The sequence below is a fragment of the Gavia stellata genome, chromosome 4 (assembly GCF_030936135.1).
Source record: "Gavia stellata isolate bGavSte3 chromosome 4, bGavSte3.hap2, whole genome shotgun sequence".
NCBI classification, from domain to species: Eukaryota; Metazoa; Chordata; class Aves; order Gaviiformes; family Gaviidae; genus Gavia; species Gavia stellata.
Window position 1 is genome coordinate 65500567 of NC_082597.1, and position 13554 is coordinate 65514120.

Genomic DNA, 13554 nt, shown 5'->3' on the forward strand with positions numbered 1-13554 from the left:
TCTTTCTTTTTTCTTTTTTTTTTTTTTTTTGCCTTTTTTTAACCACAGATGTCCTTAATGCTCAGAAAAGGTGCCAGTCGGATTGACATGTCTTCAGGCTGTTCTCTCCCTGGAGAGTGAAGGTAGGGCTGGCCTTTGACAGTACAAGTCACTCCCCACGGGCTGCCGACGTGACATATCCTGCTGTGGGAGGGCTACTGTCAAGGGCTGGTTGGGCCTTTTCAGTTTTAGCCTGTTTCTGGAAATAACTAAGAGGAAGAAAAAGAGAGAGAAAGAAGTGCTCACTGCAGTTTCTTGTTGTTGGGTGGTTTTTTTTCCCGTCCTGAGTCACCTGCACAGTTTGCTCAATTTCTATGTGAAATGAAAGTGGCCAGCACAGCACATGGTGTGGAGGTGCCGCTGGGATCCTCTGGCCAAGCCCAAGGTGAAGACGTGGTAGCACCAGCAGCAGGGCCACCTGGGGCCTTGGGGGCGACGGGGCGCAGGTGACAGGCGGGGAAGCCGGAGGAGGTACCCAGAGAGCGCTGCTCTTCAAGACCGACATCTACATCTCGAAGAACTATCACTCAGAAGGGAAGTGAAACCTGGTGAACGTGGTTTGGGACACAAAGGAAAGACATGAGAGCTCAAAAGATGTTCAAAAGAACAAATTATTTTGTGCCTCTGAAAGATTATCCCACTTTTTGTCTCACTGAGCCACAACCAGCTGAAGACCCGAGACGTTCCCAGTATCTCAGGGCAGGCTCTGCCTCTGGGAGGGGGTAGACAGTGTTACGAGTAAGTGTTGGCTCTGCACCTGCCACCAGCTGCCAGTGAGCACAACACAGACACAATCCCATGCAATATCTTGAATGTTAGATGATTGTTTTCCATGTATATAAATCGTGTTGGGGGGTGTGTTTGCATGCTTGTGTGTGCATGCATAGGTGCATTATGTCATCTATTTTTACATTGTTTAATTGGTTGTGAATGTGGATGTACCATGGAAATATTTTTTCATTGAACTGATACAAGGTGGAAACACACAGGATTGTGTGTCTTGCAAGCCTTTTAAATACACTATGACACAAACCAAAGCATCTTGTCCTTTAGTATCAAAAGGGGTGGTGATGCTGGGGAAAAGTGCTAGAAAGCTTCAAACTGAAGATTTTTCTTTTTTTTTTTTTTTTGTTTGTTTATGAAAGCTGGCCCCAAAATATTTTTTTCTGCATAGTATTTTGAGTTTCATCCCATCACTTGATGAAGAAGTATAATTGTAGTCTATAGCTTGCACTTCTTAACCTCTAGAAGTGTCCTTAGCTGTTAGAGGAATTCATAACTTACGAACAAGTGACAGCTTCAAAGGTCAGAATAAAGGATTTGCACACCTGCTGGAAAACTGGAGTTAAAAGATTAAATAAGAATATACAAACCATTATTTCCCAATTTGAGTACTTGTACTATTGATACCCACAGCACTTGCTGAAAGAAAGAAGCAGGTGTGTTTCTTTTATGAAACTTTTCTAAAGAAGTAGGATTTAGAAAATGAACAGATTTCATTTTATTTTTGGGATTTATCTGGATTTTTTAACACTGCAACAGAATGAATGATCTAGAACTGATCATGTAAGTATTTCCCTTGACCTGTCAAGATAAGCCTAGTGAATGTAGTTTTGAAAGACAAGCAGTACTCAGTTTTGCAAGCTTTATCATTGAGTAATTCTTCCTTACAAGTAGGAAGATGAAAATAGTGATAGTAAATATGACTCAAGGCAAGTGAGGGCTGCTAAATTAGATCCTTGGCTGCATGGAGACACTTAGATATATTAGGATGAAATCACTAGGGGTATAAAATCAATGAATGCATATTAAGACACATTAATCCTGAGTTTAATGTGACCTTAATTTACTGCAGTTTAATCCTCCTCATTTTCACTTTCTGCTAGGAACTTGTACTTTGAAACATCAAAATTGTCATATTGCCAAAGTGCTTTGACACTGTGTTCCAATAAGCTTGTCAAATGTAAAACTTTAGTCTGCAAGATTAATTTCCCTGTAATCTTGAAGGCTGCTATTTTGAAGTACATTTTGTAAGACTCTAATGGGGTAGCATAAAATAACAGAATGATTTGGTGTCCTATTTGGTAGGTGGCTTTCACTCCAGAAGACAGTCCCTCAGGACACTGTCTATGCAGCAAACTACTTTTTTGGGTAACGAAATATTTAGGTGTACCTTTACTAGTGCCTCAAAGTTAGAGTTACTAAGAAGGAGGTAACTAGAATATGCCTAACTCACAGTCAATTGCTGTTTTCAGTAATCTGATACACTTTGTCCTATCCACACAGTGCTCAGTTGTGCTACAATAAATATCATATATCATAGTAAATTCTTTGCTGGGCAGAAAGAATCTGAATTTGAGCTGGTGTGGAGTAGCAGATAATATTTGAACTTTATCCCTGCCAGCCCCCCATCCAGACTATTTCAGTATCTGGTTTTGTGTAATCACTGTTTTCTTCTCTGCCTTTTTATTGGTGTTATCCCTTGGCTTACAGTGAAAATATTGCTCCCAGTTGGTACAAAAGGCAATGTAGCCAATATCTTTTCCACAAAGTAAATGTCTTGTCCAGGATACACTTAAGAAGTACCCTGGTTTCACACTGAGGTCTTAGGCAGAGCTTGATCCATGTGGGCATCACAGTCCATCTTATTTTTTTCCTCAATAAATAAGTGTGAATCATCTTTTGACTGGTCAAGAGCATAGTCATCTAATAGTAACTATTCATTCTGTGGAGCCTCAGCATACCTCTTCATCCATACATCCAACTTTAAAAGGATGTAACCTCCATTTTCCTAGTAATAACCTTGTTTCTGTTCTTCAGCTGAGGTCCTTTGTTTGGCCACCATGGTGGCTGACTGGATGAGACCTTTGAATTTACAACTTCTTTAGACATTCAATCTTCATGCCTTGGACAAGTAAGGTACAAAAAGGAAGAAAAGGCTGATGGAGGTAAAAGACAAATCCATGGGTGGATGTTATATGACAAACAAAGTGAAGAAAATTGTCTCAAAAGCTTTGGTTTACATGGATGTTGAAATACTCTCGGGATGTAGCAATCTGGAAAAGACTGCCTTTTTTCACTTCTGTCTTGACGTGATGAAAGAATCATGAACAAAATCCCCTAGAAGGGGGCAAGTAGCAGAGTTTGAATGATACACAGGTTAGGCAATGGTTACATGTTAAGCATAAGTACACTTTCAGAACTGATGCAGTTTTGGAAATGGTAGTGTCATAAACAACATAAAATAACTTTCATCATGAGTTACCTAATATTAAGGTTCTTACATGACAGTGACAAAAAAACTTGAGACAACTCTGAGCTTTAGAAACCTTCTACCATGATTCATTTGGATTATGTAAGGATCTTCCAAACTCCTATGCCTCTTCCACACAGTTATTGTTAAAATTTAATTTTTTTTCCCTAGATGAAGACATATTAAACAGACACAGAAAAAAAAGAAAAAAGAACAAGAATTTTACACAGAATGACAAAAGATCATAGACTCTAAAGCCCTTCTGCAGAATAATCTCAGAAAGCAAGGAACTGTGCCTCCAGTCCACATACTTGAATAATTCCTCATACATCCCCATGTCCTCAAGATTTATTTTCAATAATTAAAAAAATGTTTTTAAGTGTAGTTCTGAGGGGTGGAGCTGATGCTCCATGTCAGTATTTCCACTAATATCCTGGATTGCACATTCCATAGAAGAGCATAAAGTGCTATGGCATTAGGGTTTTTTTAATTTAATTTGGAACTTCTTCACCCTTTCCATTATTATTTTTATTATTATTATTATTTTTACCTTGTAGCTCCTATATTCTTGTAATGACACATAAGAAGGTGCTTAAAGGTCTTCTTGAAAGTAGCATTGCAGAGCGCATAACAAGCAGGGTTGATGGTGCTGTTGATATAACAGAGCCAATAACCTATGGTCCATACAGTGCTGGGGATGCAGGATGTGCAGAAGCTGTTGATGAGCACCATCACGTTGTATGGTGTCCAGGTGATGATGAAGGCCAGGAGGATGGCTAAAATAGTCCTTGTCACTTTTTTCTCTCTAGAAGGAGGTGGTTTCTTTTTGGCTGGCTGCTTTGTCATCTTGACAATTTTCCGGGCTACACTATTCTGCTTCTCCTCCCTGTTGGTACCTACAATCTCCACAGTAGTGTTGGTGGGGGCACAGCAGTCACCCTTTTGGGACTTTGTGACTATCCTGATGCATGTCAGCTTGGAGTTCTCCACTTTGAGATGGTCTTGGGAGGCAGAAGCCTGACTGGCATCTTTGGCAGCTTCATCCTCTTTCATGTTGGAAGCGACTACGCTGACAGAAGTGGAGTCGTTGGAGCTCTCCTTCTCCTCCCCTTGAACACAGTTCTCCGTCACAGTCTCTCCAGTGGTTTTTCCATTCTGAATTCTGCTGTGCTCCAACCCATCCCCACTGGTTGGGATGTTGTTATTGTTTGGTTTCACTATTTTACCTTGGACAAGGCTGGGGGAAACTGTATCTTGGTTTTGGGCAGCTTCCTTTTTCCCTTTCTTTATCCGACTCTTACTGGCTCGAGAGATTTGCCAGTAAAGGACAGTCATGATGATAACAGGCAAATAGAAGGCTGCAATGGCAGTGCCAAAAGTGACGGCAGCATTGGAAAAAAACTGGATGTAGCAATCTCCATCTGGGACAGTCCTTCCTCCCACAATGAACTGCCAGAAGAGAATTGCAGGGGCCCACAGGATGAAGGACAGCACCCACGCCGCTGCGATCATCATGCCTGCCATCTTAGTGGTCCGCTTTACAGGATACGTCAGAGGCTTGGTGACACAAAAGTATCTGTCAAAGCTGATAATGAGGAGGTTCATTACAGAGGCATTGCTGACTACATAGTCAAGAGCCAGCCAGAGGTCGCACACCACAGGCCCTAAGGGCCAGTAGCCTATCACAGTGTAGAGGGTGTATAGGTTCATTGAAAAGATGCCGATGATCAAGTCAGCGCAGGCCAAGCTGAACAGGAAGTAGTTGTTGACAGTCTGTAGGTGCCTGTTGACTTTGATTGACACCATGACCAGGATGTTCCCAATTATGGTGACTAGACTGAGAGACCCTGCTACAAGGACAATGAAGACTACCTCAACAGTTTTATAGGGGCTTTCCAAAGCCATCACATTTTCAGTGGAAGAGTTTATGTACGTTGAGTTATTCATTTCTGTTCCGCTAACAAGATATCCAGTTATCACTTAAGCCTGCAGAGGAAAGAAAACAAAACAGACACCATCATGAAATGAGTCCCTTAGCCTTTAGGAAATGGATCCCAGAAAAACTACTTGGAAAGAATTTAAAGGTAGAAGATATGTGCAGAAGGACCAGTCAGCTTTGAATAATGAAAACACCTTACAACATATAATTTCCCCTTAGGAATAACGTACCAATAGGATATCTCTAAATGTGTGACAAAGACACAACAAGGAATCCAGATCTAGATTTTCAAGTTCTCAGATGCATTTTTCTCTCTGTCCTGTTATAAAAATAATATTGACTTGAAAATTTTGGAACTGGATCTGCATATTGATTCCTTTCTTACTGACAAAATAGTTCACTTTGCTCATTTCAAACCCTATTGCAAATAAAAGAATGCGGTCCTTAGAGTATGCCATTCTTATAACCTGAGGTGAAGATGTGGTTTACCAGGAGCCAGATCACACAAAGGTGACTTACGTTTCCATCTTTCCTTCATGTTCCACCTGGGTATGCTTCTGAGAGGTTTATGGAACAAGTTTTTGTGATGTGTCCCTCTAATTTTCTTACACTGCAGCTACTTTTTTTGTCAACACTTGCAAAGATTTTGGCAGATTTTGGCACTGAACCAAACTAAAGTTATTAGTTGGCCAATAAACAAAAAAAGGGTAGGTCTGTTGAAGTCAATAGAATTAGTAAACTCACCTCAGTTGAGCATCTGGCTATCTAGTTAGATGTGTACAATTTTTATTTTTATTTTTTCCACTTCAGTGAGATTAAAGGTATTTTTTACATCCTTTTCATTATTTGTACCTGGAAAAATGTTTGTTGTTTGGTTGTTTTTTTTAACATGATGAGGTTATCTCTTGATGCTTGCTTGCTTGTACTTTTCTCATTTCTTTCAAATCACAATATTTTTAATCTGTATCACATACAGCTACAGAGGTCTGAAATGGATAGCAGGGTAATAAAAAAAGAAACAGATAAAAATAAGTTCTGTTTATACACAGCAATTCTTTTTGTGCCCTGTGTAGCCTAGCAGCAGTACTCAATAAATAGTAATTAAACTACTAGCAATATACATTTGATAGAAGACCAAGAAAACAGCACATGCTTTTGCCTTCAGGTTATATACTATCCTTTTGTGCATCCCCTGGAATTCAATAGCATGCAGTGGAATTGTACAACCAGTCTCCGAGTGCTCATTATTTATGAGCTGTGCTCAAGAGATTATTGAGGCGTGAAGGCCAGATGTGACAAAGAAGTTAGGTTGTTTCTAATTGGAATAGTCTCCTTTTTTCCCCATGCATAAGGCATCACTTCTTTAAGACAGAGCTTCTAAAAGTCATGGCGCAATCAAAGGAAGACAGAAAATTCCATTATGTTTGGCTCCTCTATACGTAAGAGACTAAGGAATCCTCCTCTGGCCTCTGTGACTAACCTGCTGATGCACAGACATATACAATCCACGTCACTTAAATGGAGCAATGCACTTTCACTGTCATTTCAGCACTGCATATTTTCTTTCAGATGCAAAAGGAAGAAGATGATGCAAAATGTCAGCACAACAGCAAAACCCCTCTGACCTCTAAGAAAAATAAGCAAGTCTGTCTCTGTGGAAAAGTCAAAATGCTATACACCAGGGTAAAGCTTTTCTGTCTAAGGCAACTTTGTAATCTTGTAATTTATACATAAAGAAATACAACTGGCAGAAGGTGGGGCTCATGTATTTGCCTTTGCTTTTAAAAACAGCTAAGATTTTTTTGCCGATTCCATGTTGAAGAGAACACATGGTTAAATAGAGGAACATAAGGTTAGGCAGACATTTTTTTCCTAATATCTATTCACAGGTACATGCCTAAAATCCTTGGGATCTGGTTCAAGACAACAAAACTGTGAGGAGGAATGCTTTAATTAAGTATGTGCTTTGTACAGTAGGAATAGGCTGAGTGGAATATAACCGTATTTATACTCTGGGCAAAAAATAGACAGGAGAATAGCCCAGACATCTTTAATGTATAGGACTGTCATTTCAGCAATTCACTGTGTGCTTTTCACCCAAAGCCTCACAGCTGAGCAGCTGGCTATCCAGTTAGATGTGTAAGGTATCAGTTTTTTGGGACAAGCTAAGAACTTCTCCCAAGCAGAGTTGTTTATGAACATTTTTGACAGAATGCATTTTTGATGAAAAGACAAAGTAACTCACAGAGATCTATTGATTTCAAAAAAACTTCAGCTGAAAGGAGTTTGTGATCCAGGGCTCTGCAGCTACCTCTGGTGACAGAGAGTGAGAGGGGGAGCAAGAAAGGAAGAGAATGAGAGAGGATCAGCGCTGAAAAAAATGTGGTTTATGATAAGAAAACAAGTGTTTCTCTACAATTTAATGATGACAAAATGTTCAGAGGTTTTGTTTTCATTACACTGAAGAACTAGAATTCATTTAAAAGCCTTAAAACTTGTTGTGATTCAAAATGCCATCTCCCAGCTAACTTTGTTCCTAAGTCTTTTCCTAAGGTTTTTTTTTTATGCAATTCCAGTGGAAATATTGGTAATTGAGTATAGATTTCCTTGATTTTATTATCTCCAGTGCAAGGAGCTGGATGAGAGCTAAAAGCTGATTTTACTTGTTTGGAAGAGGATTTCACTGTGTTCTTTTGAATGGAAGAAAAGCAGAGGAGTCCCTTTCCCAGTGATCTGTCTTTGCACAAAACTTTCCTGCCAGGAGAAGGCTGGTAGTTCTGGACTGCAAATTGCATTGGCCGTTACGGCTTCCTTAAGTGTGGAGAAACATACCTGCTATCACTACTCAGGTAAAATCTTCCTTTGCTTGCATCAATCTGATTGTAAAGAGAACCAGGTTTTGCTGTATGTGTTTTCAAGAAGGTACAGGGCTGGAGAAACATTTGATTTCAAATGACATATATCATAGCTGCTGATAGTACTACCATTTTATCAGCAGAGACAGGGGTATGCATGCTTCCTAATCCAGGACTCCCTGAAATCTGCTGGACTCTTCCCTGTTGGCTCCAGCAGGGTTTAAATCAGTCCCGTAGTGAGGTTTCTGTTTCTTATTGTGGCCACTTGCTCCCTTGGCACAGGACTGCCTGTAGACTGCTTTTGTTTTTGTCATGCCACTGAGCCCATCTCTCCTCCTGGAGAGGTAGTCGTTACAGGAACAGATGTTTTTCATCAGGCAGACCTACGGGGCAGAGGCATTTTAAGGTAATATGACCTCCTGTTATGAGAAGTACCAGATCTTATTCTTGAACAAACAGATCTCTCCTCCGCAAGCCCATGGGTGTTTGTGTAAGTTGCACAATATGGCACTGACTCCCGTGGGCTACCATAATTTATCCTTGTATGCTAAGTGCATTCTTGCTAAACAGAGAATACCCAGAAAAGGCAAGAAATTTCTCTTGTGACCTGAAAACCAACCAAGTTAATTTTCTGGAATATATTTTAAAATATATGTGACTTTGTGGAATGTAAACACCATAATCACTGCATGGAGAATGTCCAAAGCTAAGAAATCCACATAAAAAATAATTCATTGCTGGATATTTGATATGTAGTCGGGAAACATTTTCAGTGCAGTAGTTTCTCCCCTCTAAAGAATTATTTCATAGTGCTGAAAATCATTCCCTTCCCTTCTTTTCACTAGACAAGGGTTTGGGGCACAACTGGGGGATTTGGTGGGCCACATGGTACTTGCACTTTTGGCCTGGTGTGATTCCAGGTCTTTCTGCAGTGAGTAGTAGACAGGCAGAAGCAGGGCACGGGTGGGTTGCCCTGGACCCCCATTGCCACTTGCAAGGAGAAACATTGTCCAGGCTGTCACAGGATGGAGTAAACCTTCACAGAGCATGCTGGCAGCCACAGTCTGCTTCGCTTTCCTTCATTTACCTCCCTGGCAGTCACTGGGAACAGCAAACCAGAGGTCTGGTGGGTGAATTCTGTAAGCTGGTTCATTGTAAAAAGGAACCACGGTGAGTGTGAGGAAGAAAATGATGCCATTGAGGCTATTCATCCTACTCCACTGCAGACCCTGAGGAGGAGGCCTGCAGAAGTGGGAGGGCAAGGAGAAGGGACAAGGACTGCATGTGACCCTTAGGATCATGATCCTCACGCAGGAGGTACTTAGGTATTACATCCTGCTGACTGTGCTTTCCACTTGCCCTGACAAGATCCCACCCCTTTGGTGCAGATGAATCTTGTAGCAATCATTGTAATTTTAAATTTAGAATATATCTCTAACATCTGTCACAAAACAGACTATGTAAATGTTGTGTGTATTTAAAAAAAATGGCTGATATGCCATGCCTGTCAAAGTTTGTTAGACAAATCCTTCCCCTGTATTGTGCATATTGCCAAGTTAAATATGAAAGGATTTAATGGCTTCTTTGAATCCTCTGAAACCATATAAGGGTCAAGACATGAAAAAGGAAATAAACGATCTGTACCTGAAAGTTATAATTGTGATTTAAATGGGATTACCCAGGAACCTGTGTGCATTGCTACTCTGAGCACTTTTCAGCATTCAACTCTCAAATAAAAATAAAATATTTTTTTAACTTCTCCTCTTTGATCCAGTTCCTCTCCAGTCCAAACCTATGTAAAATGGATTTGATTTTTGCTCTAGCAATTAATAATCTTTTTTTAACAGATTTTAATCCTGAACTGCACTGGTTTTGATTTGAAATTCCTTCCTAGCACCATTTAAAGCCACAGTGTGAAAAAAAAGAGAAAAACAAAACCCCTAAGCCCATGACAAATACACTAGGCACGTTAGTCAGAATTTATTGCAGACTTCAGAGAGATTATAGATCTAGTCTGGGCTTTTGGTAAAAAATACATTTCAGAAAATTCCCTAGTATCAGAAGACTAAAATCTTCACCACATGGGTTACCTTCTGCAATCCATTGAAACTAGAAACATCTTTGCAAAGTGTTACTGCCTCGGTGTGGTCCATTCTTCTCATTTTCATGCATGTTTGTTTTTCTAAATCAACACATGTCCTACAAAAAAAGTTATTCTGTGGGCCTGTCTGGATTTACTTTTCCCCATCTCATCAAGAAGGGTACCTAAGGGCAAAATAAACAATTTCTGCACATATCTTGAAAAAACAAGTAGATCAGAGTCATAGAGCATTAACAAAAGCAGACTAACTCTGCCACTAACAACAATTGAAATAAAGCAAAAATAAAAATACTCCCCCAAAAGCAGTAGGGAGCTGTACATGAGTAGGTGACACTGCTGGCATCAGCATTGCTGCTTCAGTGCTATTGTTAGGGTCTGAGGATTTCTACAGCTAGATGTTGCTCACTGCTGGTCTAATAGTCTAAAACTGTTAAATACAGTGCCATGAGCCCAACTGGTTTGTATTCAAAATCATAGAATCAGAATCGTTTAGGTTGGAAAAGACCTTTAAGATCATGGAGTCCAACTGTAAACCTAATGCTGCCAAGTCCATCACTAAACCATGTCCCTAAGTGCCACACCTACACGTCTTCTAAATACCTCCAGGGATGGTGACTCAACCACCTCCCTGGGCAGCCTGTTCCAACCTCTGACAACCCTTTCAGTGAAGAAATTTTTCCTAATATCCAATCTAAACCTCCCCTGGCGCAACTTGAGGCCATTTCCTCTCTTCTTATCACTTGTTAGTTGGGAGAAGAGACTGACACCCACCTCGCTACAACCTTCTTTCCAGTAGCTGCAGAGAGCAATAAGGCCTCCCCTCAGCCTCCTTTTCTCCAGGCTAAACAACCCCAGTTCCCTCAGCTGCTCCTCATAAGACTTGTGCTCCAGACCCCTCACCAGCTTCGTTGTTCTTCTCTGGACACGCTCCAGCACCTCAATGTCCTTCTTGTAGTGAGGGGCCCAAAACTGAACACAGTATTTGAGGTGTGGCCTCACCAGTGCCGAGTACAGGGGGATGATCACTTCCCTACTCCTGCTGGCCACACTATTTCTGATACAAAATCACACAAGGAAAAGTTTTGGGAAATAACCAAAAAGAAGCAGTTTTTCCTCAAAGGTCTGGATAATTATGTATTTCTACTATATTGATACTGTTATTACTGTTGCTGTTATGCTGATAGTTAACCACTGGTATTAGGACACTTAATCTATTCTCTTTCTGTAAGTATAGTTTTAGCTGCAGATAGGTCTTTGTTTTTCAGGACCTGTGTAATCAAGAGAGAATTTGCATTTCGTCTTTGGGCAACTGACATCATTCCAAGTTAAATTCTGCATTTTAATGCATTGGGCAAACCTGAAAAATATGCTTAATAGGCATGGTTTTATCTAACTGGTTTTGAGCTACAAAAAGGGTTTTTTACCTCCTGGACTAGAGGAGATAACTTCACTTGTGTGCCTCCTTATTCTTGCTAGGATTGTATATAAAGAACCCTTGGTCCCAAACCAGTGAGCAAATAGCCCAGCCTCTTGGTGAAGTTATGGCAAGGCTTTTCTCTGCACTCTGGTGGGACCATATGATATGGTTGCCCGTATTGTAAAAGTGACCAAATACAAAGGTCCATATGATTCCTTCTGAGTCCTACCTGCAATACTGTGCACCTCAGCTAGTCAGAGGTGCTTACACGTTGGAGGGCATTTGCAGAATGGCAATTGAAAAGGCAAACTGTTTCACCACTACCTTTCAGGCAAAGTAAATAGTTCAGGACACTTTCGCTGTGGAAAGCTGGGATAGAATAGCATTTTTTTTTCCTTTTTCAGGTAGGCTGTGAAGTGTGTGTGTGTGGGGTCTGGAAATCTAGTTACTAAGATCAAAAGAATTTTGTAATCCAGTAATCAGAGAACAAAGTAATATTTGGTCTATGGAGTATAAAGGCAGAATGGAGCTCTTACTGAAGCATCCCACAGTTCTCTCTAGAGGGTTGAGTTAAATGGATAGGATCTCCATCTAGAGGCACAAAAAGGTAGCTACCACATAAAGCAGTCATTTCCAGCAGTAGGATGGCTTCGATATATGCTGAAGATTTAGGTGCAACTTAAGTATCTCTCAGGTGGAGGATCCCCATATTTTATTAAAATTTACATTTTATTGTAATTAAGGAGCAGGTATATAATTTGATGAAATTCTGAAACCATTACAGTTAGATATTCTTGTAGCAAACAGTTTGAATACTCAGGTATAATTAGACTGGGGTAGCCACTGCACAGACACACACGCTCAGGCTTGAGTATACCCACTGCAATAGTATTACTTAGTTGTCGCTTTAGGCATGATCCAACCCAAAGTGTTGTTTCAGAGTAGGTCATAAATGGCTCAGAAGAGTGGCTGGTGTCATCAAAAGGGACTAGCTCATGCCACACACACATTTCATCAGTGGACCTATGCTGATTTCTGCTTGCAGAAGTTATAGGCTAGCTAGAAAAGGGAGATCAAAGTGACAGATGTCAGTTTTCCCTCCTTGTGCTGCACCACTGTTGCTGGAAGTTGACTGAAGCTCCTCACACCAGTCAACCCCAAAGTTTTATCTGACTTTAACTGTCTTCTTCAAGCACTTTAGATAAAATACTCATACCAGAAGTTAGCCTAAAATTATACTTGTCCTCAGCCCTGAGAAAGGTTCCCTCAGCAGAAGAGTTATTTAAGCTTCTGTTAAGATCGAATTGAAAATCATTAGATTCCAGGATATATTCTCTGAAGGAACAGTGCTGTGATAGGTAAGAACTCCCTCTGCAGCCCAGCATGAATTGGAGGCACAGTTACTTCATTATCCTTGTATCAGCTATCATGCCTGTGCTATTAAATAGAAAAACCTTATAAGAGCTACTCAAAGTCCCTGGGTGACAAGTGGCAAAGCTAGGGAAAGAGGATAGGGTTCAGAAGGCTGACTGAAACCAGCTCACAATTTGTTCTGAATACCTGGAGTTAATGCATAACAGAAATGCATTTCTTATTTAAAACATGTACAGGTAGATCTAAAAAAAACCCAAATCAAAACCCCCAAAAATCAAACAAACAAAACCCCAAACCCACACTCTTTCTGTTTTTTCCTGGTTTAAATTATTTTTTTCTGCCAAAGCCTGAAGCAATATTGGTGATGAAATAACAAAGAACTATGATACAGTACAGGGGGGGTCTCTCAAATAACCGTTGATTAACCCCCTCAACCTGCCAGTGAGTCCACCAAAGATGCTGTGATATTTCAGTGTATCTCTGCAAATCCCTCCAAGACATGGAGGTCCCTTTGGGACCCTGAATAAACCCATGGAGACTCTCACTGTTCCCCAGAGATTTTGCAGCCTTCAGTAG

The 13554-nt window shown here is 40.5% G+C and overlaps 1 protein-coding gene across 1 annotated transcript in view; it reads right to left on the reverse strand.

The window, feature by feature from the left end:
* Positions 1 to 205: 205 nt before the first annotated feature.
* CHRM2 (cholinergic receptor muscarinic 2) overlaps positions 206 to 13554 on the reverse strand; it is a 100876-nt gene continuing 87527 nt past the window's right edge. Inside the window, exon 3 of the mRNA XM_059815945.1 lies at positions 206 to 5278. Coding sequence (XP_059671928.1) covers positions 3839 to 5239 — 1401 coding nt within the window. The 5' untranslated portion in view covers positions 5240 to 5278 and the 3' untranslated portion in view covers positions 206 to 3838. The remainder of the gene's footprint in view (positions 5279 to 13554) is intronic.